The 27,299-nt window shown below is 46.0% G+C and overlaps 1 protein-coding gene across 1 annotated transcript in view; it reads left to right on the top strand.

The window, feature by feature from the left end:
* ADCY3 (adenylate cyclase 3) overlaps positions 1–27,299 on the top strand; it is a 103,236-nt gene that overhangs the window by 10,292 nt on the left and 65,645 nt on the right. Inside the window, exon 3 of the mRNA XM_082217339.1 lies at positions 16,440–16,589. Within this exon, the coding sequence (XP_082073465.1) occupies positions 16,440–16,589 (150 nt within the window). The remainder of the gene's footprint in view (positions 1–16,439; positions 16,590–27,299) is intronic.

The following is a 27,299-nucleotide window of genomic DNA, read 5'->3' as shown; positions in this document are numbered from 1 at the left end:
CTCCAGGGCTTCACATGCGTGCTTTTGTGTATGTGTGCTTAGTATTCGGAAAAGCCGGCCTTTTGAAACGGCGTAGGCTGGCTGCAGAACACGGCTGGCGGAACCACATCCTGACGGGTCTCATGAACCTGGAGACAGCCAACAGCTGTTTCAGAGATGCTGTCTCTGGAGGAAAGGCAGGGCAGTGTAGTGGTTAGAGTGTCGGACTAGGACCTGGGTTCAAATCCCCACTTGACATAAAGGTCACTGGGGGAGCTTGGGGGCCAGTGACTTCCTCTCGGCCGAACCAAGCTCACAGGGTTGTTTTGGGGGGGGGGATTAAATGAGGGAGGGGGGAGAATCACGTAAGCAACCTTGAGCCTGTTAGAAAAAAGTAGTGGGCTGGAAACACAATAGGTTAATAAGAAGGGAAGAGAGACAATTGTTTGTGCTTTGTAGTAGTAGTGATGATGATGATGATGATAATGAAGGCACCAGCTGAACCTCCTTGGGGAGAGCATTCAGCAAACAGGTACCACTGCAGAAATGTCCCACTCTTGTGTTTTATCCACCCTGAACCTTTCAACTTTCAGCTTCATTGGCAATCCAAAGAAACCCCGATTCTCATTTGTTCCAATTCAGCGCTGAACTTTTGAGTTTCCCCGGGTGAAAGCAGTAGGGCAAATGGAGGATGTGTGTGGATGAGCCCTAAGTCTTTGAAAAGTCCTTTGAAAAGGCCCCTCTTTGGTCTTCTAATCTCCCGGCGAATCAGAGCCCACTTCCTTTAACTGACTGGGGATGGAGAAAGGTTTTTCTCCCTCTCTCAGAGCACCAGGATTCATCCAGCAAAGCTGAACCTTGGGAGATTTGGGACAGGTAAAAGAAAGGACTGTGGGGCTGTGGAACTCCCTGCCACAGTTTCCCTGCCACCTACTTGGATGGCTTTAAAAAAGGGCGGGACAAATTCACGGAGGCGGAAAGAGCTCTCGATGTCGACTAGCCAGGATGCAAAGCTCAGCATCCGCAGAATGGAGGCAGCAATGCGGAATACCTATTGCTGGGAAGGTCATTTAGCCTCGCTAGGTTCAACGTGCTGCCGTCTGCCTTACTGCAGGGCAGATTTGAGGGTAAACCGTACGTGGAACGAGTCTGCCCCCGAGGCTTGACGGAAGAAATAATAATAATAATAATAATAATAATAATAATAATAATAATAATAATAATTTATTATTTATACCCCGCCCATCTGGCTGGGTTTCCCCAGCCACTCTGGGCGGCTTCCAAAAGAATATTAAAATACTGTGATACATCAAACATTAAAAGCTTCCCTAAACAGGGCTGCCTTCAGATGTCTTCTAAAAGCCTGGTAGTTGTTGTTCTCTTTGACATCTGGTGGGAGGGTGTTCCGCAGGGAAGGCGCCACTACCGAGAAGGCCCTCTGCCTGCTTCCCTGTAACGTGGCTTCTCGCAGTGAGGGAACCGCCAGAAGGCCCTTGGAGCTGGACCTCAGCGTCCGGGCAGAACGATGGGGGTGGAGACGCTCCTTCAGGTATACTGGACCGAGGCCAGTAGACATTAGAAACTGTCTCTCATGTCTTGTTACCCTGCCGTTTCTATGGGGATATACGCTTGGTATTTATCACTCCTGTTATACAAAAATCTCCAAATGGGTCCGAACTTCAGTGTCTAAAACTCCTGGTAGAGGACAAGGATCTAGAGATCACGCTCAGGGTGCGACTGCCATAAAACTTAGGGAACAAGCTGTGCTACCAAAATGATTGAGGTTTTAAATGACAATTTTAGGTTATATTTTGGTGATCAAGATTTATTATTATTTTTTAACTGCCGCTATATCTGAATTGTCTCTGTTATACCCAATTGCAATTCAATGTATTCCTGTTGTGTTTTATGATTTTCCTGATGTTGTAAGTGACCCGGAACTGGTCTGTGACCGTAATTTTTAATTTAATTTCATTTTTTTTATTAAAGATTTTCTTGTTTTACAGAAGTAAGTGTAATGTCTCTCGTATTTTTTCAATGTAACATTTTTACAAATCCGTTTCATTTGTTGAGACATTAGTGGGGGGGAAGGGGGTGGAGGGGGGAAGATGGGTGGGGGGGTCAGGTGGCAATGTTTCTGTTATGCTTAATGTATGTAGGGTTTGGTGTCAGTGTTCCTTGTGTTCCTTTGGTGGTGAGAGAGGTTGGGGTTGGCCTAGGGTGTGGTTGTTTGTGTGGTTGGCTGTGGTGGTCTTTGTTTTCATGTGTGAGTGGGGTGGGTGAGTGTTTTGGATCAGGTTAGCCATATTGATTTGTATGCTGTTGGTGGATTATTGTCATTGTCTTTTTGGGCTGTGTATGTGATAAAGGGGAGCCATACAGGGGTAAAGGCGTCTTCTTCTGTTTCAGTTTATTGGTAATTTTTCTAGTAGGGCTGTTTCCCATACTATTTGGTACCATTGGTCCATGCTTATTCCTGACAGGTCTCTCCAGTGTCTGGTTATGGTGTTTCTGGCTGCTGAAAGTAGGTGGGTTATGAGTTCTTTGTGGTGTAAATGGGCATTGTTGTCTTGGAAGATGTTTAGTAGGGCCGATTCTGGGGTGATGTCTAATACAGTGGTGCCTCGCAAGACGAAAAGAATCCGTTCTGTGATTCTCTTCGTCTAGCGGTTTTTTCGTCTTGCGAAGCAAGCCCATTGACGGATTAGCGGATTAGCGCTATTAGCAGCTTTTAGCGGCTTATCTGCTGATCGGATCAGCTGATAAGAGGCTTAGCGGCTTAGAAAAAGGGGGGGAGGAAAAAAAACCAGCAGGAACTTGCAAGACATTGTCGTCTTGTGAAGCAAGCCCATAGGAAATTCGTTTTGCGAAGCACCTCCAAAACGGAAAACTCTTTCGTCTAGCGAGTTTTCCGTCTTGCGAGGCATTCGTATTGCGGGGCACCACTGTACTTGCTTAGTTATTTTACATATTTCTCGTGTGGCTGTTGTCCAGAATAGTTGGATTTTGGGGCACTCCCACCACATGTGGAGGTATGTGCCTGTGGAGGTGAACGCTCTCCAGCATTTTGGTGAGGTTCCTGGGCGCATTAGCGCTAGTTTTCTTGGTGTTAGGTACCACCTGTAGGTGAGTGTCTGTGACTGTAATAATAAAATTCTATTCTATTCTATTCCTATTGCTGGAAACTGTAGGAGGGGAAAGCTCTCTTGCACTCTGGTCCTACTTTCGCAGTTTCCCGCAGTAGGATGCCGCAGGATGCTGGAGTAGAGGGGCCAATGGCCCGATACAATGGGCGCCTCTTAAGTGTCTAAACAAACTGCTTTTTACGAAAAACCCCAGGGTGCAACTCAGCGTGGAACTGCTGCTGTTCCTGCTTTCAGACCCGGAACTCCTCTGAGCCAGAGCTGGCCTCACTAGGCTGGTCCTGTGCTATTTATAGGAGCGAGTTGTGTGTACACAAATTTTCTGTCACAATAACTGCACGCAAACACACACACACACTCGGAGGCCGGCCGCCCCAGTGGGGCGACGTTGGGAGTTTGTTTGCGTGTTTTCAGCCTCTCTGCCTCCCTTGCCCTCTTTAGAGCTAATTGCTTGTGTTTAACGCAGGCAAGTAAACCCCCGGGCGTCCGTCTCCGCGGGGAGCAGCCACCTCCTGAGCCACGAGGCTGCAGGAGAATAACACACACTTGGCCGGGGCAATGGCAGGCCTTGGACTTTCTTTTTCCAGAACGTTTCCTGCTGCATTTAAGCCCGTTTTGGGACATGCACCTTGCTCATAGGGGGGTACATCCGAAAAATCAGCAGTGGGGGGGGGGGGAGAAGGAGGTTGTTTGTGAGCGTGATCCACTGCTGTTGAACCCGAGGGCTTTGCGCTTGCAGATCCCAAGGACAATCCACAGCCTTTTCTGAGTGGAGAAACGCAGAAAGCACAAGCAGGGACCTGCAACAGAATTCAGTGGTGCCTCGCAAGACGAAAAGAATCCGTTCTGGTATTCTCTTCGCCTAGCGGTTTTTTCGTCTTGCGAAGCAAGCCCATTGACGGATTAGCGGATTAGCGCTATTAGCGGCTTTTAGCAGCTTATCTGCTGATCGGATCAGCTGATAAGCGGCTTAGCGGCTTAGAAAAAGGGGGGAGGAAGGAAAAAAAACCAGCAGGAACTCGCAAGACATTGTGGTCTTGCGAAGCAAGCCCATAGGAGATTCATTTTGCGAAGCACCTCCAAAACGGAAAACCCTTTCGTTGAAACGTGACTTTAAAATGGAATGACTCATATCAAATAAAGTAATATTCAATAATCTATTAGAATATAACAATAAACAACAACATTAACTCTCAGAACATCAGCAAACAATTAAACGGAAATTCACTCTTAACATTTGCAATGAAGGATAATTAAGATTGATAAAAATAACCGCAAGTTAAATTGAGAAACGAAGACACACACCTTATAAAACCATTAATTTTTGTTTTTATTTTATACTCTCAATGGAGGCAGAGCATCTTTGTGTGCTGTTAAACTATGGAACGGGAACGCAGGTGGCGCTGTGGGTTAAACCACAGAGCCTAGGACTTGCCGATCAGAAGGTTGGCGATTCGAATCCCCGTGACGGGGTGAACGCCCGTTGCTCGGTCCTAGCTCCTGCCAACCTAGCAGTTCGAAAGCACGTCAAAGTGCTAGTAGATAAATAGGTATCGCTCCAGCGGGAAGGTAAACGGCATTTCCATGTGCTGCTCTGGTTCGCCAGAAGTGGCTTAGTCATGCTGGCCACATGACCCGGAAGCTGTACGCCGGCTCCCTCAGCCAGTAAAGCGAGATGAGCACCGCAACCCCAGAGTTGGCCACAACTGGACCTAATGGTCAGGGGTCCCTTTACCTTTACCTTTAAACTATGGAACTCACTGCCGCGAGTTCGAATACTGCTCGAGGGTTTCCCATTGGTTGGCCGATGTGGGAACAAGAAGCTGGAAGAGATGGGCTCGTTGCCTCATCCAGCAGCCTCTTCTTACATTTGCTTTATCTCTTTGTCCAAACCCGGAGAATACAAATTGCCGAGGGAGAAACCACCGCTGCAGATCTTGGGCCAGGCTGCTCACAGCTTTCCTTTTGGGTCATGCTCCTTCCATGGTTTATGGGCTTCCCGGGAAAACGGTGATCTCCCCCCCAGAGAGAACGGGTGCAATTTGTTTTGCAGTCATCGATCGCTGGGTTTCCGAATCCCTCTCGGATGCTTCCTCAGTGCTCCAAAAGCAGATTGGTTGTCATGACAACCCCGAGGAGCTAAAAATAGCACGTCCCTGGTGCACATTTGTTGGGGTGGTGGCTTCCCTCCCTGCCCCCCGCCCTTCAGAACCCGTGGAAGGGGATATCCCTCTTCTCTGATGCATTTATTATGATTCTATATGAACATGAACCTTTCTCCTACCATCTGTGACAGGATTAAAGACTTTCTGATAGATCGGACAGAAACAGTGAAGATCGGACATGTAACATCTAATTCCTTAACAATCAGCACTGGCACACCCCAGGGATGTGTGCTAAGTACACCCCAGGAATGTGTGACCTGTATTCATTGTATACATACGATTGTGTATCATCTGACCCGTCTACTGCAATTATAAAGTTTGCAGATGACACCACCATAATGGGTTTAATAACAGGTGGAGACAGGTGGTATCTGAAGAAGTGTGCATGCACATGAAAGCTCATACCAAGAACTAACTTAGTTGGTCTTTAAGGTGCTACTGGAAGGAACTTTTTTAGGTGGAGACGAATCAGCGTATAGAGGAGAGGTCCAAAAAATATCTACATGGTGCCTAGGGAACAACTTGCACCTTAATATCAGCGAGACAAAGGAGATGGTGTTGGACTTTCAGAGGAAGAGAGAACTAGCCCCGCTGTACACTGGGGAGGGCTGTGTGGAGAGAGTCTCTTCCTTTAATTCCTAGCAGTTTATCTCAGTGAAGACCTTCCTTGGAAAATAAATACAACCCAAGTGGTTAAGAAAGCCCAACAGAGACTCCATCTCCTCAGAGTATTGCGGAAGAACGATGTCAATCAACATTTGATGGTCTCCTTCTACCGGTCCACAATAGAAAGTGTCCTTTCCTACTGCATCACGGTGTGGTACGCTGGTTTGACATCATCTGATAGGAAGTGCCTACAGAGGGTGGCAAATATAGCGCAAGATATTATGGGCTGTCTCGTGAATCCGCTGGATGAAATAGCAGAAGAACGTTGCCTCAGGAGAGTGAGGAAAATTCTCAGGGATGATTATTCACACTCTGGCTGGCACTTTCTTGATCTCCTGCCCTCGGGCAAAAAATATAGAAGCAGGATTAGTAGCACCAACAGGGTAAAGAACAGTTTCTATCCTGGGCTGTTAGGCTGATGAATGAAAAGATAACAACAGGGCAACTGACTTTGGGGTTTGGTGGGTGTGCGTCAGTAAACGAGGGGAATTAAGACTAAGAGAGATGAGTGGGGGTGCTGGTGTAATCTCACTGCATACAAGTTGTACAAGTGACAACAAAGTATTTCAATTTCAATTCAATTTCAGTTTATTATCCTCCTCTCCCCCAGCCCTGCCAGATATTCTACTGTTTAGCTTCCCTGCTGTAAACCTGCCACCTTTTCCTTCGCTGGAAAGGCTTTGTGACCTGTTTGACAGTGGAACTGATCCTTCCTTGGAGGTTTCTAAGCAGAGGTTGGGTGGCCACCTGTCAGGGATGCTTTAGCTGAGATTTCTGCATTGCAGGGCAGGGTTGGACTAGATGACCGTTGGGTCCCTTCCAACAATTCTAGGATTCTGTGACAGCAGGTGCAGCTTTTATCCTCGTCCTTGTTTCCATCCTTGTGTGGTGTTCCATTGCATTGAATTTATATTGTTTATCGCAGGGGTCCCCAAACTAAGACCCGCGGGCTGGATAAGGCCCGAGGGACTCGTTTATCCGGTCTGTGGTAACCCCCCACTCTTACCGGTGCTGTGCTGCGCGGCTGCCCACTTTCGGGTCGGAGGAGCATTGGAAATGGCTTGTGCGCATGCGCAAGCGTTATTTGCGCATGCGCAAGTGTTATTTCCGGTGCACTTCCGGGTCGGAGGAGGCCCGTGCGCATGCGCACAAGCTATTTCCGGTGCTCCTCCGACCCAGAAGTGTGCCGGAAATAGAGTGTGTTCACGCGTATGGGCGCTCCCCCGCCCTCCGGCCCGCCGCTGGAGACACCGGCCCAAGGGGCGGTAAGTTTGCTGACCCCTGGTTAATAATAATAATAATAATAATAATAATAATAATAATAATAAATAATTTATTATTTCTTCCCCGCCCATCTGGCCGGGCTTCCCCAGCTACTCTGGGCGGCTTCCCCCAAAAATATTAAAATACTGTAATACATCAAACGTTAAAAGCTTCCCTAAATAGGGCTGCCTTCAGATGTCTTCTAAAAGTCTGGTAGTTGTTGTTCTCTTTGACATCTGGTGGGAGGGCGTTCCACAGGGAGGGCGCCACTACCAAGAAGGCCCTCTGCCTGGTTCCCTGTAACTTGGCTTCTCGCAATGAGGGAACCGCCAGAAGGCCCTCGGTGCTGGACCTCAGTGTCCGGGTAGAACAATGGGGTGGAGACGCTCCTTCAGATATACTGGACCGAGGCCGTTTAGGGCTTTCATGGTCAGCACCAACACTTTGAATTGTGCTCGGAAACGTACTGGGAGCCAATGTAGGTCAATGTAGACTGGTGTTATATGGTCTTGGCAGCCGCTCCCAGTCACCAGTCTAGCTGCCACATTCTGGATTAGTTGTAGTTTCCGGTCACCTTCAAAGGGAGCCCCACGTAGAGTGCATTGCAGTAGTCCAAGTGGGAGATAACCAGAGCATGCACCACTCTGGCAAGACAGTCTGCAGGCAGATAGGGTCTCAGTCTATGTACCAGATGGAGCTGGTAAACAGCTGCCCTGAATGTTTATTGCATTCATATCCCACCTCCCCCACCCCCAGGTGGAGTGCATGGTTCTGTCCCTCCTCGTTTAATTCCCAGGACAACTCTGTGAGGTGGGTCAGGTTCAGAGGCAGTGAGCGGCCCAAGGCCCACCCTGTGAGCTTCTTCCGCAGCTGAGTGGGAGATTCGAACCCTGGTCTCCTGGGTCCTGGCCTGACATTCTCACCGCTGTAACCACGCTGGCTCAATTTGCACGCCCTGCTGTTCGACAGTGGTTTAGTTGTTTTAACCGTTGCTTCCCGAGCCCCGCTGCGCTTTGCACCAGGTAAATATTGACGAGAAACTTTGCCTGCTGATTTGCAATCAAGGAGGAGGAAAAGGGGAAAAAAAGACAGATACACGAAGAGTGTGGGGAGGGACTTGTGGGGAGGATTAAAAGAAATATATACAAGTTGGTATTAGTAATGGGGATCTTACAGAGAGCCTCCATGTTCAGAGACAGTGTATCTCCTAATATCAGTTGCTAGGAACATAATTCGTGTAGTCTGCCCTGGGTACTTGCTGTAGGAAATAAGAGCAAGATAGAAATAATAAAAGGCACTAACAGTAAATTAAGACAGCATCTTAAAAAGTAGAGACATCACCTTGCCAACAAAGGTCCGCGTAGTAAAAGGTATGGTCTTCCCAGAAGTGATGTATGGAAGTGAGAGCTGGACCATAAAGAAGGCTGATCACCGAAGAATGGATGCTTTTGAAGTCTGGTGCTGGAGGAGACTCTTGAGAGTCCCATGGACTGCAAGAAGATCAAACCTCTCCATTCTGAAGGAAATCAGCCCTGAGTGCTCACTGGAAGGACAGATCCTGAAGCTGAGGCTCCAAGACTTTGGCCACCTCATGAGAAGAGAAGACTCCCTGGAAAAGACCCTGATGTTGGGAAAGATGGAGGGCACAAGGAGAAGGGGACGACAGAGGACGAGATGGTTGGACAGTGTTCTCGAAGCTACAAACATGAGTTTGACCAAACTGCGGGAGGCAGTGGAAGACAGGAGGGCCTGGCGTGCTCTGGTCCAGGGGTCACGAAGAGTCAGACACGACTAAACAACAACAGTAAATCTTAATGAACAGAGGAATCTGCCTGCTTGTGTGCCAGAGCAATAGCTGAGTATCCTGCACCGTGGAATAATAATAATAATAATAATAATAAATTATTATTTATACCCCACCCATCTGGCTGGGCTTCCCCAGCCACTCTGGGTGGCTTCCAACAAAATATTAAAATACAGTAATGCATCAAACATTAAAAGCTTCCAAGAGGTGGCTAGTAGTCCCTGACAATGCTCCCTTCCATGAATTTGTTTAATCCTCTTTTAAAGGCATCCAACTTGGTGACTGCCAACTGCCTCCTGTGGCAGGGAGTTCCATAGTTTAACAACGCACTGCGTAAAGCAGTCCTTTCCCCCCATCTGTCCTGAATCTTCCAGCCTTCTTCCATTGGATGCCCACGAGTTCCAGTGTTGCGAAAGAGGGAGAAATATTTTTCTACATGCCATGCATGGTTTTATAAATTTCTACCATGTCACCTTTTACTTGCTCTGAAGCTGACGCTGCCTCTGATTCTAGCCTCCTTGCTGGTCCTAGAGTTAGGAGGATAACTCTTTTTGGAGGAGACAGGAAGTTAAATAGTGTGGCCTGAGAATCGTGGGTTTTTATTTCATTTTTAAGAAACGGCAACCAGCGATTCAAATGCAGTGATATTTGAAAGATAAACGAGATGTTGTGTTTACTGTCTCCCAGCAACCCCATGGAAGACGTGCTTAATGCAAAACTCATAAAATAGCTTTTTAAAAAATAAAACGAAAGTTTGTCTAACTGGATAAACAAAACTTTTGGCAGCCTGAGTTAAAGTATGTGGGTCTGCGCAAGAGAGGGAGAGAGATGGAGCTCATGGGAACTGTAGTCCGAAATATCTAAAGAGCGCCCAGGCTGGGTCAAAAAGGATATTGTTGATCTGGAAAAGGTTCAGAAAGGAGAAACCAGAAGTCATCAAGAGGAGGAGAGACTTCCCCAGAAGTTGCAGAAAGGGTTGCAGTATTTGGGGGATTTTGGTTCGAAGAAAAGGCATGTAAGAGAGGAATCGAATCAAATCTTTATTATTATGGTTGACGGAACAGCACAGAGAGTTAAAGGAGACAAAGTAGAAAACATGCGTTATCCAAATGTGTACAGTGGAATAAAAGAGGATGACATAAAATAAGGTAGATAGATTTTTCCAGTTACTTAAAATGAGCAGTCATTTTTAAAGTGAATGTTGCCTTACAAACTCCAAAAAGTAAAACCACAGTTCTTAGTGGGCTTTTGCTGTTTGCAGAGGAGTGCTTGGCAACGTTGAAGGTGATGGATGCATGTTTGTGAGGAATTATTATTATTAATAATAATAATATAATATTTTTAAAAAATCATTTATATCTTGCCCATCCGACTGGGTTTCCCCAACACACTGTGTGGCTTACAGCATAATAATTGTTGTTGTTGTTTAGTCGTTTAGCCATGTCTGACTCTTTGTGACCCTCCATCTTTCCCAACATCAGGGTCTTTTCCGGGGAGTCTTCTCTTCTCCTGAGGTGCCCAAAGTAATGGAGCCTCAGCTTCAGGATCTGTCCTTCCAGTGAGCACTCAGGGCTGATTTCCTTCAGAATAGATAGGCTTGATCTTCTTGCAGACCATGGGACTCTCAAGAGTCTCCTCTAGCACCAGAATTCAAAAGCATACATTCTTCGGCCTTCTTGATAGTCCAGCTCTCACTTCCCTACATCACTACTGGGAAAACCATGGCTTTAACTATACGGACCTTTGTTGGTAAGGTGATGTCTCTGCTTTTTAAGATGCTGTCTAGGTTTGTCATTGACAGCACAATAATAAAACATCAGCTGGCGATTTGATCATGAGGAACATAGATTGCTTGCCGGAGGGGGGTGATGGGTGTGCAGACGGCAGAGTTATTTGCATGCCTGCGGTGTGTCTTATCGTCTAAATAGTCTGTAGATAGTGCTGGGATGGAACCAGTGACCATGGTACACGCCAGCACCAAGGACATAGGGAAATGTTGTTGTGAGACGATGGAAGGAAAGTTTAGGCTGCTAGGGAGGATGTTGAAAGCAAGGATCTCCCTGGGTATCTTTCTCTGAAATGCTACGGGTTCCAGACGTAGGGGCAGCTTTGCAGTCTTAATGCATGAATAGCATACCAAGGAGGGGTTTGGATTTGCTAGGCACCCTGGGGGAACATTTTGGGACAAACTGGGCCTGTACGAAAGAGACAGGCCCCACTTGAACTGGGATGAACCCAGACCATTGGTTCTTAAAATAAAAGTCATTTTGGACTCACAGCTGTCCATGGAGGCGCAGGTCAATTCTGTGCCCAGGGCACCTGTTTACCTGCTCCGTCTGGTACGCAGGCTGAGACCCTACCTGCCCGCGGACTGAATCGCCAGAGTGGCGCATGCTCTAGTTATCTCTCGCTTGGACTACTTCAATGCGCTCTACGTGGGGCTACCTTTGAAGGTGACCCGGAAACTACAACTAATCCAGAATGTGGCAGCTAGACTGGTGACTGGGAGCGTCTGCCGAGACCACATAACACCGGTCTTGGAAGATCTACATTGGCTCCCAGTACGTTTCCGAGCACAATTCAAAGTGTTGGTGCTGACCTTGAAAGCCCTAAATGGCCTCGGTCCAGTATACCTGGAGGAGTGTCTCCACCCCCATTGTTCTGCCTGGACATTGAGGTCCAGTGCTGAGGGCCTTCTGGCGGTTCCCTCATTGCAAGAAGTTAGGTTACAGGGAACCAGGCAGAGGGCCTTCTCGGTAGTGGCACCAGCCCTGTGGAACGCCCTCCCAGCTGATGTCAAAGAGAACAACAATTACCAGACATTTAGAAGACATCTGAAGGCAGCCCTGTTCAGGGAAGCTTTTAATGTTTAACAGACCACTGTACAGTGGTACCTTGGGTTACATACGCTTCAGGTTACATACGCTTCAGGTTACAGACTCTGCTAATCCAGAAATATTACCTCGGGTTAAGAACTTTGCTTCAGGATGAGAACAGAAATCGTGCTCTGGCAGTGCAGTGGCAGCAGGAGGCCCCATTAGCTAAAGTGGTGCTTCAGGTTAAGAACAATTTCAGGTTAAAAACAGACCTCCAGAACGAATTAAATTCTTAACCTGAGGTACCACTGTATTTTAATACTTTGTTGGAAGCTGCCCAGAGTGGCTTGGGCAATCCAGCCAGATGGGCAGAGTATAAACAAACAAACAAACAAACAAACAACAACAACAACAATTTCAAAAAGGTGGCAGAGAAGCTTTCAAACTGATGGTCCATGACAAAGCCGACAGGAGCCGAGGAGAGTCTGGTTTGGAAAAATCCTCCCTCTGGGGTGAATATAAAGGCAAATGCATTTGTGGCAATTTAAAATATAGAGGGGTAGAACTTGGTATTATGAGTGCAGAGGCACTGGGCGGAACAAAGCAGCACAGGTCAAAACGCGAGCGCCAAAGACGCTTGAAAAGAGAGAGAGTGCATGGAAGTGTTTATGTGCTAAAGTCTCCGAACCAAAGAACTGGAGAGCTTGGTCTTAGGGGATGGCACTGATATAGTGGGCAGAATGAAAACCTGGCAGGGATGAAGACGACCAATGAGGACACTCTCATCTCTGGATATAATTGTTCAGCAGTAGTAATTTAGACCCTCACAGTTTCATTACTGCCAGTTCTACTGCTTCTTACTGTGTGTTTCATCCCAGAGTGATAAAAGATTATTGAAGAGGTTGAAAACCTTTTATCCCACAATTTTCTACCTTAAAATGTTAAATGCAGCTTTTGCATAATACTTAGGAGTTCTTTTCCCTTCTTCTCTTTCCTCTTACTGACAAAGTGTTGCCTCTTCTCCCTGTCGCCACCCATTTCCATGTGCTGGTAGCATGTATGTTTGTTTGAATTTCTGTCTTACGGTATTTCCAAGGCAGGTAGTTAAACCTGCGCCCCTAAACCCACTCACCTGGGAATAAATCGCACTGAATGCAATGATATTTACTTCTGAGGAGACATGGGTTTGTATCCAAACTAGCACTATGTGCTACTTAAAATGTGTCTGTGGGAGAAGGTGGGGGAATAGGGTTATGGTTTTGCTTTGGTTTGGTTTGGTTTGGCTTTTGTTACACATTTTGTGTTTTTATCTTGTATTATTACCCTGTGAACCACCCTGAGATACTCAAATGAAGGGTGGTATACAGATTTAATAAATAATAATAGCTGCTATCCTTCCCCAGAAGGACAGTTTCAATCTGTCCCGTATTTCCAAATTTGTCCTTATTTCTTTCCATGTTGTTTTATAATTGTCCTTGAATAGGTTTGTGTTTTTCGGGGAGAGCCAGACCCACAAATGTTTTATTTTCTTTACCACTGTTATTTCCGTTTTACTTTGCAGCTGATCTGTTTGTTCCACGCTCATGTTTTTCACCATCATTTTTGTTTTACCCTTATTAATTTTCAATCCTGCCAACATTCCAAATTCTTCAATTACTTTTAATGCTTCCACTGTCGAAGTTATAGGTTCCTGTACTGTCAAGACTATATTGTCGGTGAAGGCTTTAACCGTATATTATTTTTTGCCACACTTTATCCCTGTAATTCTTTCTGTCTCATATTTTTAGGTAGTACTTCCAATATTGATATAAATAACAGAGGTGACAATGGGCAACCCTGTCTTGTGCCCTTTGTGATTTCGAAGCTCTCTATTAATCCACTGTTTATTATAAGTTCTGCATTTTGTTCTTTGTAAATTGCCTCTATACTCCTTAGAAAATTTGTACCTATGCCCATTATTTCTAAATTCTTTTTCAAAAAGGACCAAGACACTTATAATAATAAAATATAAATGCTACTGGAAGGACAGAGAAGGATGCTCTGGAGGTGATGTCACACTGCACACCACCAGAGAAGGCACAGTGCTAGCTAGAAATCTCCAAAGCAGGGGTCAGCAAGGTTTACCAGCCATGGGCTGGATCAGTCCCGTGGAGATTGTCCGTGGGCTGGACCCGTGCAGCGCGACACCGGAAATTCACGCCTGTGCAGAAGTGATTTTCGACGTCTGGGCATGCAAAGAAGTGGTGTTCGGTATCTGCGCATGCGCAGACGTGATTTCTGGTGCCACTCATTGAGTCTCTGCATGCTCCGCTGGTTTAGCACAGTGCACGGGGACTCGCCGAAAGGGCGGCAAGGTTTGGGGGCAGCTTGTGGGCTGGTAAAACGGTCTTTGTGGGCCGCATCTGGCCCATGGGCCTCACGTTGCCGACCCCAGCTCCAAAGGGACGGACCCCTCCACAGAATTTCTGTGGGTGGCGATATCTGGCTCGGAAAGGAAGTTGGTACTGCGGACAGACTATTGTCCCCCCAATCAAAACGAGACCTTGGAGCTGATGAGTGAAGCCCAGGAAGCATCTGAAAGGGGAGACAAAAGAGTGGTGAGTGATTTCAGCTACATTCACATGGACCGATGCGGTGTAAGGCAGATTCCTATACCGTGGTACCTCTGGTTAAGAACTTAATTCGTTCCAGAGCTCCGTTCTTAACCTGAAACTGTTCTTAACCTGAAGCACCACTTTAGCTAATGGGGCCTCCCGCTGCTGCGCGATTTCTGTTCTCGTCCTGAAGCAAAGTTCTTTACCTGAGGTAATATTTCTGGGTTAGCGGAGTCTGTAACCTGAAGCGTCTGTAACCTGAGGTACCACTGTATTCCAACGTCGGGGACATGCACAACTGTTTCACACCAAGTCAGACCGGTGTCCCCTCCAGTCCAGCATCTGTGTGCAAATATTTTAAAATTAGGCATCTCTGTAGCGTCTGAGCCCAAGCACGATCTGGTTCCTCTGCTTCCTCCACGGAAGGCAAGAAACTGTTTGCTGCAAAGGCCATCAGATGCAAAGCTCCATTTAAGAAGTTGCTCTCCCCAGGTACCTCCCTCAGGCCCCGCGACACACAGGTGCTTAGAGACCTGGCAGGTTTTTTCTTTTTTCTTTTCCAAAACACCTTAGCCAGTTGTAATTAGCAAGGTCATGTGAGAGGCATCTGAAAGGGCTGCCAGGCAAGACCGGGGGTGGAAATACCGTATTTTTTGCTCTATAAGACTCGCTTTTCCCCTCCTAAAAAGTAAGGGGAAATGTGTGTGCGTCTTATGGAGCGAATGCAGGCTGTGCAGCTATCCCAGAAGCCAGAACAGCAAGAGGGATTGCTGCTTTCACTGCGCAGCGATCCCTCTTGCTGTTCTGGCTTCTGAGATTCAGAATATATTTTTTCTTGTTTTCCTCCTCCAAAAACTAGGTGCGTCTTGTGGTCTTGTGCGTCTTATAGAGCAAAAAATACGGTGCTTTGTGTTCTGGGAACAGCCGGGACACCCACACATACTTTACCAGGAGTGGTGGGCCTGGGAGGGTTGGCAATGTTTTTGTCAGCTCTTGCTCCTCTGCCTTTAACAGCAGCTTTGATTTGCAGGTGCCCCAGCTTCTCTCCGTGCTTCACAAAGCTTCCCTTATTGGTGTAGGCCAGGTACCCAAAAACTCGGCCCTCCAGATGTTTTGGGACTACAATTCCCATCATCCCTGACCACTGGTCCTGTTAGTTAGGGATGATGGGAGTTGTAGTCCCAAAACATCTGGAGGGCCAAGTTTGGGGATGCCTGGTGCAGGCAGATTCTGCGCAGTAGCAGAACAGTTTTATACGTTGGTTTCTCCACATTCTCAGCAGGAACAGGACAGCACTTTATGAAAAAACAAATTGAAATAATGGGAATTAGAGGAAGAATGGGAAAGGCTATAGCAGAGATATATTACCAGCAAAGAGCAAGGTTAATAATAAATGGAAATTTGACTGAAAGTTTTCCAATCACCAAAGGGACAAGGCAGGACTGTCCCTTATCACCCTTATTATTTATACTAGTTCTGGAAATCCTTTTGAAAGGAAGACAAAATAAAAGGAATTGTAATTGGAAAAAATCCTATAAAGTTAGAGCATTTGCGGACGACTTAATAATAACAACACAAGACCCAAAAGAAAGTATTCTAATGGCATTAGAATTAATTAAGACATATGGGAAAATGGCAGGACTAAAGGTAAACTACCAAAAAACCAAATTATTAACTAAAAATTTAAGTGCAGATGAAAGTAAATAAAATAACTCCAACAACTGATGAGTTTAGAAATTAAAAATAAGGTAAAATATTTAGGGATCTGGTTATCAAAAAAGAGTATTAATTTGTATGAAGACTACCAACTCTCATCAGGGGCTGAAAGGAGTTGTGGTCCAAAACATCTGGAGGGCTGCAGTGCAGTACTGACCGATGGTGACCTCTTAGGCGTAGGTGCAACAGGAGCTTGGTTGCTCTCGTCTTCCATACCTGCCTCTCCTGGAGCAAAGAAATGGCCTCCATCTTCTGCAGATCGACTTACCACCTCTTTCTTTCTCCCCTTCAAGATCTTGTCCAACGTTGCCATCTACCTGTGTACCATCTGCGTGGGCATCATGTCGTACTACATGGCCGATCGTAAGCACCGCAAAGCCTTCCTGGAAGCTCGTCAGTCTCTGGAGGTCAAGCTCAACCTTGAGGAGCAAAGTCAGCAGCAGGTAAGAGATGAATTGCTCCGACAGTAACCAACATTATCTCCCTGTGTCACGTCTGCATGAGCAGTTGAGCTGGATATCCAGGGAGGACAGGTCTACTCTTGGTGGTTCTTTGGTTTCTAGTGGTTCGTGGAGTCTATGTCCAATAGACATCTTTCTTTGCTGCTCCTCTCCAGAGATGGGCTATGGCTCAGTAGTTTTGGATCTGAGGTGAGACACCCACATAGCAGAAGTTGCCCCCAGTTTTGGGCGGCTCCCAACAGATGTTTAAAAACACGATAAAACACCAAACATTAAAAGCTTCCCTAAACAGGGCTGTCTTCAGATGTCTTCTAAAAATCAGATACAGTGGTAACATGAGCAGAACGCAACCCGCGTCTGCGCGGGTTGTGATTCGCCGCTTCTGTGCATGCACGTGACGTCATTTTGAGCATCTGCGCATGCGCGAGCGGCGAAACCCGGAAGTAATCCTTTCCGGTACTTCTGAGACGCAATCTGAAAAGATTTAACCTGAAGCAAACGTAACAAGAGGTATGACTGTAGTTGTTTATTTCCTTGACATCTGATGGGAGGGCGTTCCACAGGGGGGTGCCACTACGAAGAAGGCCCTTTGCCTGGTTCCCTGTAACCTCACTTCTCACAGGGAGGGAACCGCCAGAAGGCCCTCAGCATTGGACCTCAGTGTGCAGGCTGAACGATGGGGGTGGAGACGCTCCTTCAGGTATACTGGGCCGGGGCCATTTAGGATTTAAAAGTCAGCACCAACACTTTGAATTGTGCTCGGAAACGTACTGGGAGTCAATGAGGGTCTTTCAGGACTGGTGTTATATGGTCTCGGTGGCCACTCCCAGTCACCAGTCTAGCTACCGCATTCTGGATTAGTTGTAGTTTCTGGGTCACCTTCAAAGGGAGCCCCACGTAGAGCGCATTGCAGTAGTCCAAGCGGGAGATAACTAGAGCATGCACCACTCTGCCAAGACAGTCTGTGGGCAGGGAGGGTCTCATCCTGCGTACCAGATGTAGCTGGTAGACAGCTGCCTTGGACACAGAATTAACCTGTGCCTAGATGCTCGACTAGATTGCCTGATCCAGGTTTTTAGTAGGCTCTTACGTTCGCCTCCTCCAAAGAACTTGAAAGTGGCTTACATAATGGATCGCAAGCATCGAAGGCTGTGACAGTCCAGAACATCTGCAAGGGAGCAGGTTGAGGGAGGTTTGTTTGCAACAACTGTGTCATGTGCAGAGGGGAAAGGTGCGCTCGCACACCATTCCTGGGTGCTTTGGGAAGGGGGCTAAGAATAGACATGCCGCTCTTTTTATAGACGCGGCTGCATCCAGTTCACAGCTGTCGGCCCCCCGTCAACAGCTCCTGCTGTCTGTCCCACACCAAGGCGGCTCCTGACGCCCTCCAGACCCGCGTCACCAAAGTGCTATTGATGTCAAGCTGGAACTGCGGGTTCATGGGGAGATAAACTTTTGCAGGCGTCAGAGAGTGCTCGGCTGGGTCTTTGAAGAGATATTTATGCATTGCTGTGAGAGAGACAGACAGCATATCAGCAGCCCAAGGCTTGTGCTGTACGACTGATAAGCAGAGACAGGTTCCCTGTGAAGGGTAAAAGATAGAGAGAGAAAAAAAAGGCAATGGAAGTGGAAAGGAACACGAAAGTTTTTGAGATGTTGACAAATTCCTTTAAGCAGAAACTTGACCTCTGCTCTGCATTCTTGTGCATGTCCCTCTTCCTTTTATACATCAGGGCAGTCAGCGAATGGCACCAGTTTTGCATAAGACACCAATAGGGCTGGATTGACCCTTCAGCTCTAAAAGAGCTCTGACCTGAACAAATTCAACTTTGGAAGTACAGCGGTACCTCAGAAGTCGAATGCAATCCATTCCAGAAGTCCGTTCGACTTCTAAAACCAAAGCACGGCTTCCGATTGGTTGCAGGAACCTCCTGCAGCCGATCGGAAGTCGCAGAAGTCGTGTCGGACGTTCGGGTTCCAAAGAACGTTTGCAAACCAGAGCACTCACTTCTGGGGTTGCGGCTTTCGCGAGCCAAAATGCTCGACTCGCAAGGCGTTTGGGATCCAAGGTGCAAGTGTTCTTAACATGTGGTTGCTAATTGGATACCAAGATTTTAAAAAGTTTATTTCATAAAATTTATACGCTGCTTGGTTGTGAAGAACCTCAAAGCGGTTTACGAAAAGATGGAATCGAGAAAGAATTACATCCCTACTTTAAAAAGCACAAAAGTTAAAATGCTAAAACGGAATAAAATGACTTCAGCTTTCTAAGAATCTGGGAAGGCTTGCCTAAACAAGAATGTTTTTAGCAGGTCCCGAGAAGAGCATAAGGAAGGCGCTAGCTTGATCTCTGTGGTTGCGGCGCTCATCTTGCTTTACTGGCCAAGGGAGCTGGCGTACAGCTTCCGGGTCATGTGGCCAGCATGACTAAACCGCTTCTGGCAAACCAGAGCAGCGCATGGATGCACCATTTACCTTCCCGCTGGAGCGATACCTATTTATCTACTTGCACTTTGAAGTGCTTTCAAACTGCTAGGTTGGCAGGAGCAGGAACCAAGCAATGGGAGCTCACCCCGTCGTGGGGATTCGAACCGCCGACCTTCTGATCAGCAAATCCTAGGCTCAGTGGTCTAACCGACAGCGCCACCTGCATCCTGGTGCAAAATGCGCCTGGTGCATTTTGAACAGTGGCAGCTTCCCTCCTTTCCAGGCCTACAGCAGCAGGAGGAAGCTGTGCTAGGATGAACACATCAAGGCTTTCCTAGAGACAGATAAGCACTGCAAATAAACTAAAAATTTGCAGAGGAGCCAAGTGGTAAGAACCTAAAAAGCCCTGATTGATCAGGCTGTCTAGACCAGCATATTGTTCTAACAATGGGCAACCGGGTGCCTGTTGTGGGGAACCCACGTGAAAATCTGAACATAATTTCATTCTCCTCTCCTGTGGTTTCCACGATATATATCATTGCATTTTAGACACCGAGTCAAAAATGCTTAATTTGCCCAAGCTCTCCGTGAATAATATCTCTTGGGTTCTTTTTATTGCCACTGTGGCTATGAAATGCGCTGTTTTATTGGCTATATTTTTTTCGGTAATTATATTTTATGAGCTATCTTTGCTATCATTGTTTGTCTTCATTGCTGGAAGTTGCCTTGAAAATTCTCTGAGCTGAAAAGCCAGATTAGGAGTGTTTATTGCAAACAAACTCAATGCTAGCTTGATTGAGGAAGATAGTGACAGGAAAGGTTCCGTTTATTTTTTCAGTGCTATTTGAACCTGACTCCACCACAGTGCTTTTAAAGCAGTGAGTTGTTTTCTCCCCAGCAATAATGAACAAACAAGGTCTGAGAAAGGAACATTTGCAAGGCTGTGATTTATCCAGAATCGAGACTGATCTACAGACGAAAGCAAGGCTTCGGTACCCAAACAACAAGGATTCAGCCCACTGGGAACTTTTTCTTCATAAAGCCTTTTATAAGCAACAAACCATGCCCCGGTTTAGTAAGGTTTAGGAGAAAGTTACCCAAATATGGTTAAAAGATGGAACCTAAGTATAGAAGCACAAAATGCGTGCATGTTTCAAGAGGGAAGAATAGTATAAATATGCACCAATGTTTGGTGTTTTTTTAAACCCTTCCAAAATGTTCACTCAAAGTCCCAGTTCAAAGTGATGCATTCTGCTGGTTGTAACTCTCACAAAATGTTATTAAAACAAAGCTTTAAAAGTGGACTAATTATAGAGCACTTTCAAAGCTAAGCACTGCACAAGCTAAGTTTCTGATCCTGTTCCTATATCCTATATATACTTCTACAGGTTCCTTCCAACTCTACAATTCTACGATACCCGTTCCGCGTTTGTAAGAACTTGGTCATTTAGTGTGGCATCACTTGCACTGTGGTTTAACCCACAGCGCCACGCAATGGGGTGAGCTCCCGTTGCTCGGTCCCTGCTCCTGCCAACCTCACAGTTCAAAAGCACGTCAAAGTGCAAGTAGATAAATAGGTACCACTCCAGCGGGAAGGTAGAGGCGTTTCCGTGCGCTGCTCTGGTTTGCCTGAAGCGGCTTAGTCATGCTGGCCACATGACCCGGAAGCTGTACGCCGGCTCCCTCGGCCATGACTGGACATAATGGTCAGGGGTCCCTTTGCCTTTACCTTATTGGCCACCAAGTGAAGATGTCCGGGATCCCTTGAGCTGGACACTAGACATCTGTGGATGCAGCCTAGAATAAGGTTACCAGATGTCCCCATTTCCCAGGCACAGCCCCAGATTTACAAATCAGTCCCCTGACAAAATCCTATCATTCCTACTGAAGTTGAAAAACGTCCCCAGATTCATTGAAAAAAATCTGGTAACCTTAGTCCTAGAATAGCATTCACTTTTTTTTTTTGCTCTGCTTCATCACACAGCTGGAGCCTGAAGAAGAGGAGGACGAGGAAAGCAAGCCTCTATCTCAGGCTTCCTCAAACGTGGCCCTCCAGATGTTGTTGGCCTACAACTCCCATGATCCCTATCTAGCAGGACCAGTGGTCAGGGATGATGGGAATTGTAGTCTCAAAACATCTGGACAGCCAAGTTTGAGGAAGCCTGCTCTATCCTTTACATGTTATGTTGCTCTTTCAGGGAAAATGGTGGTGGTACCTAGACAAAGCTCCTCTATGTTTGTATGGCAGGCAGAAAAACTGCGGCTGATTTTCCTAGGATGAATAATAGATTTGTGGAGTTGGTTCATCCAGTCCAACTTCCTGCGATTAGCATTTGAAATTCTCCCGGCACATTTAGCACCTGGCTTTTGGCCACTTGTGACCAAGTGAAGATGCCCATGTACCAGGATTGGTGCCTGATGTCTCCACCATCTGGAAGTACATGCCTGGGGATCATTGGATCTTGACCGTTTTCACGCACTAGCAACACCTCCTGTAGAATTGTACCTGTTATGTTTTATCTGCACAATCAGAACGAAATTCAGGAATCTAAAAGTTGCGTTGACAAATACCACTAGGCGTTCCGTTTTGGCGGCTGTAACCCTGGTTTAAGGAGCCATTTGGCGCCTAGCTTAAATATCTGAGTTTCTAATGCACTGGGAACTGCCTTCCAACCCCTCCCCAGTCAGTGTCCCACCATAAAAGCCATTGCAGCGGCTTTCCCTGGAGAAGAGTTTCTTCGCCCGAGTCCAAAATGGTCCGTATTTCCATGTGGCCAAATTATAGAGAGCGTAGGAAGCTATACTGTCACTGACCCCTCAGCCCATTTACCTGAGTGTTTTCATCATCCGGCAGTTCCTGTTCGGGGTTTCAGATGGGGGTGGGGAGCCTTTTTCCCTCCCTACCTGGAGACTCTTGCCTAAAGCTGGGAAGCAGCTGCCAGCCCGTGCAGACAGTACTGAGCTAAATGGACCAATGTTCCCACATGGAGGAGGTTAAAGTCACCTGGTGGAATTGATGACTTAGCCCATTCGCGGGTGGTGCTGTGGGTTGAACCACAGAGCCTAGGGCTTGCCGATCAGAAGTCGGCGGTTCGAATCCCTGCGACGGGGTGAGCTCCCGTTGCTCGGTCCCTGCTCCTGCCAACCTAGCAGTTTGAAAGCACACCAGTGCAAGTAGATAAATAGGTACTGCTCTGGCGGGAAGATAAATGGCGTTTCCATGTGCTGCTCTGGTTCGCCAGAAGCAGCTTAGTCATGCTGGCCACATGACCTGGAAGCTGTACGCCGGCTCCCTCGGCCAATAAAGCAAGATGAGTGCCGCAACCCCAGAGTCGGCCACGACTGGACCTAATGGTCAGGGGTCCCTTTACCCTTACCTTTACCATTCATCCATCCCAAATGCGGGCTAACCCAATTAAACAATTGGGTTTTCTTTTCACCGCATCCTTTTCTGGGTGTTTGGAATGGCCTGTCCGTAAGAGACAGACCCTTTGCAACGGTTCCCGGGTGTGTGTGTGTGATGGAGCTTCTGCTCTGCAGCTTAGGATTTGCGTCCCCGCAGCTTCCTGTTGCTCTCGGCTGGAAGGATTTCTCCTTGTTTATACTATTATAGATTGCCTGTTCTCGGAGAAATCAAGAGGGAGGCCCTGGTGACAGTCCAGTTCCCATAGCAACACTCTCTCTGTATCTGCTGCCAGAGAGTAACCCCTGTAGGCTCTCGGTAAAAATCCACTTAATTAACCAAGTTATTTACATTCAGAGCAAATCCCAAAATAAAATCCGAACATGCCTTTTGAAATCTCTCTCTCTATCTATCTGTGCGGATGAAATCATCCTTGCATAGAAATCATAGAATTGTCGAGTTAGAAGGGACCCCATGGGTCCATCTAGTCCAGCCCCCTGCAATGCAAGGACCTCAACAAGACCTCCTCTTTTCTTTTTGGGGTTGGTGTGTCTGTCTGTATTTATATCCTTGTTGCATTTGGCCCTCCAGGTAGCTCAAGGTGGTGGCTTACATGGTTTTCTTCCTCCGCATTTTTTATCCTCATTTTTTTTATATATGATATTTATTGAAAATTTTTGAAATTACAAAGAAAAAACAAAGCAGAAAAAGAAAAAGGAAAAAGATGAGATGAGCCTGTTGACGACTCTTAACGACTGCAATAGGTCTTACAGGAAAAGGCAAGGGGTGAGAAGGTGAGAAATGGCTCAGTCATGTATAATGAGATAAGAATCCAATGTCTCTGTTCAGACCAGGTCTCTCCATGGTTTTAAGTTTGGTAATGAGTTGCAATTCAGCAGCTTCTCTTTCCAATCTATTTCTGAAATTCCTTTGTAGTAATTCTTTTTTGGGTCTGTCTTGCAGCAAGTTCTCTCTGGGTATCAGTCTGGCTCTGTTGATCTGTTGTCTAACTTCATCTGCTGGGTATTTTAGTTCTGAAAAGGTTTAAACATGACTAAGCCATTTCTCACCTTCTCACCCCTTGCCTTTTCCTGTAAGACCTATTACAGTCGTTAAGAATCGTCAACAGGCTCATCTCAGCTATCTGCCAATCTCCGATTCCCACCACCCTTCTGAGTAATACCCCTCCCCACCTTCTCTCTATATAGAAGGATCTGGCAACTTCTGTTTCAGTGTATCTGAAGAAGTGTGCATGCCAAGAACTAACTTAGTTGGTCTTTAAGGTGCTACTAGAAGGAATTTTTTTATTTATTCTCATTACCTTCTTTCTTTGACCTCCTCCTCCTCCCTTTTTTTGTATCCTGGTTAATAATTATCACAGCAAATCCTTTCCATATTTCATAGTATTCTGTCATTACATTACCTTAATCTATTTTCATCTTATCTTATAAAAAAACCTTAAAAACTTAAAACTTAAATCTTATTTTTACTGACTTCTCACTACCATAATATTCTTACCTAATTCTTTAAACATTTTTGCTAGAGCCAAGTAATTTCGCTCCAACATTTTTCTAACATTCATCAATTTTATAAAACAATCCTAGTAATAAAAAGAGAAATAAAAACAATCCGATCTTCATCCAGCGTCCCTTCCTCCTGGTCCCGGGTTTTGTCAGTCCTTTTTCACATTTTTTATCCTGATGACCACCCTGTGAGGTCAGCTGGGCTGAGAGGCAGTGAGCTGCCCAAGGTTGCCCAATGAGTTTCATGGCTGGGCGGGGATTTGAACCCTGGTCCTCCCAGGCTCTAGTGCAGTGCTCTAACCACGAAGCCACACTATCTTGCCTTCTGTTGTGGGGCAGTCGCCCTCTTCATTGACTTAAGAAAATTATACAGGCAGCAAAACGAAGAGGCCTAAATTAACATTGCCTGCTACCCATAAGAAATAATAATAACTATTAACAATAATGAAAATACTAAAAATACATTTACTTTCCCTTTTGAACTTCTATTCTGGTTACCATCATCAAATATCCTTTATTAGGCATAGCAAACCACACATTATCAAACAGACACCGTATACAAATTGTGCAAAATACAAGCTTAGCATAACAAGGTTTGTCCCGGTCAGATCTTTAACTCCAGAGGAAATCATATTCTGGTTACAATAAACTACTATTCTATAAGAATCTATTATATCCTTTGCTGTTCCATATATTATTTTATTTCCCGAATTCAACCCTCCCCTCCCCTCCTCCCCACTGCTTCCTTTCACCTGTGTGAGATCTTTCCATCATAATATTTTCCCCCCAGTTGCTTTAATAAAATAGAAGAACATGAAAACTTACATGCTTAACAATTGCCTATTAAGAGTTCTGCTTTAACACCACATTTCTTCATGTATTCCCCTATGCACTCCCATCCTGTATAGAATTTTTGATTGGAATAGACCCTGATTGATGCAGTCATTTTTGCCATCTCGGCAAACTCACAAATCTTAGCTTGCCATTCTCTCATTTGTGGTCCTTCTTCTGTTTTCCAATATTTTCCATAAGTATTCTTGCGGCTTCGGTGATATACAAAAATATATTCCTTTTTTCCTTGGGTATGTCGTTTGTTTTCTCTGGCTCCAGTGCGTCTGAAGCCAGGAGTACATGACATTAGCCTCAGTCCATTGGTATCCCGCAGTTTCTCAAGAAATGTTGCTGTGCAGATTCTGTCTTCACTGAATAGGAGTTTAGGGTGGGGAGCTTTGCATGTGCCGGGAAACAGGTAATGGGCATGAGGGAAGTCTCCACCAGCCCTCCTACCTTAGCCAAGGAATAGACAAGCTGTAATAATAATAATAATAATAATAATAATAATAATAATAATAATAATAATAATAATGAAGCAGTTGCCCCATTGTAAATCCACAAAGAAACATAGGTTGAGCTGCAGTAGTTAAATTTGAAGTCATCACATTGCAACCTTTGCTATTTAGTAAAGTAAAGGTAAAAGGACCCCTGACCATTAGGTCCAGTCGTGGCTGACTCTGGGGTTGCGGTGCTCATCTCGCTTTATTGGCCGAGGCAGCCGGCGTACCGTTTCCGGGTCATGTGGCCAGCATGACTAAGCTGCTTCTGGCGAACCAGAGTAGTGCATGGAAATGCCATTTGCCTTCCCGCTGGAGTGGTACCTATTTATCTACTTGCACTTTGACGTGCTTTCGAACTGCTAGGTTGGCAGGAGCAGGGACCGCGCAACGGGAGCTCACCCCGTCGCAGGGATTTGAACCGCTGACCTTCTGATCAGCAAGTCCTAGTCTCTGTGGTTTAACCCACAGCGCCACCCGCGTCCTTGCTATTTAGAGTGTTAACTAATTCTAAAATTGGCGTTTTGCCTTTATTTCTAAGTTGAAGCCTAGGCGACTAAAAAAAATAAATGTGAGTTTACAAACAGTTAAAATCATTAGTAGGATTGGAATATCACTTGTAGTTTAAGGTTGATTCTGGACATAATGGAAGTGGTAAAGGGTTTGGATTAACATAGAAGATGCGGGAGGAAATGATTAATAATGGGGCACACAAAGGGAAGGATGGAAGTCCAGAAGATTCCTTGGGATCTTGTTTTTATGGTTTATGTTTGATATATCTCTGTAAAAATGTAAGTTGAAAAACCAAATAATTTTTATTTTTTTAAAAGAGTTTCCAGTATCAATACCTACAAATCCTAGCCATTACCTCAAAGTGACTCGGTTAAAAGGATTCCATTGTAAACTGCTGATGGGACTTCAAGAGATGTTATCTTTCAGACATTGAAAGCCTGCTTATAAGATTTGTTTTTCACCTTTTGTAAAAAGTGGCAGTGTCCTGTTTCAGTGGGTCAGGAAATCCCCAGTACGATCTCTGTTAGAACCCTTTGGGAATGAAGGAATCATAGAACTGTCAAGGTGAAAGGGACCCTGGGCATCATACGATAATCTTTATTGTCATTGTCCCATACAGAACAACGAAATTGAAAAATCTACATAAGACATTCAAAACCCAACAAGCCTGCTATCCCAGCTATATCCCCCTAAAAACTCTGATACCCCATTTTTAAATACAATATACTCCCATACAGACTCCTTAAAGGTAAAGGTAAAGGTACCCCTGGCTATTAGGTCCAGTCGTGACCGACTCTGGGGTTGTGGTGCTCATCTCGCTTTATTGGCCGAGGGAGCCGGCTTACAAGTTCCGGGTCATGTGGGCAACATGACTAAGCCGCTTCTGGCGAACCAGAGCAGCGCACGGAAATGCCGTTTACCTTCCCGCCGGAGCGGTACCTATTTATCTACTTGTACTTTGACGTGCTTTCGAACTGCTAGGTTGGCAGGAGCAGGGACCGAGCAACGGGAGCTCACCCCGTCACTGGGATTCGAACCACCGACCTTCTGATCGGCAAGCCCTAGGCTCTGTGGTTTAACCCACAGCGCCACCCGCGTCCCTTCATTGTCCCATACAGAACAACAAAATTGAAAAATCTACATAAGACATTCAGAACCCGACAAGCCTGCTATCCCAGCTATCCTAACCTGGTTAGCCCCCTCATAACTCTGATACCCCATTTTTAAATACAATATACAGCGGTACCTCGGGTTAAGTACTTAATTCGTTCCGGAGGTCCGTACTTAACCTGAAACTGTTCTTAACCTGAAGCACCACTTTAGCTAATGGGGCCTCCTGCTGCTGCCGCACTGCCGGAGTAGGATTTCTGTTCTCATCCTGAAGCAAAGTTCTTAACCTGAAGCACTATTTATGGGTTGGCGGAGTCTGTAACCTGAAGCATTTGTAACCTGAAGCGTATGTAAGCCGAGGTACCACTGTACTCATATACAGACT

The sequence above is a fragment of the Podarcis vaucheri genome, assembly GCF_965113315.1.
Source record: "Podarcis vaucheri genome assembly, chromosome: 3".
NCBI classification, from domain to species: domain Eukaryota; kingdom Metazoa; phylum Chordata; class Lepidosauria; order Squamata; family Lacertidae; genus Podarcis; species Podarcis vaucheri.
This window is presented reverse-complemented; position numbering and strand designations above follow the sequence as displayed.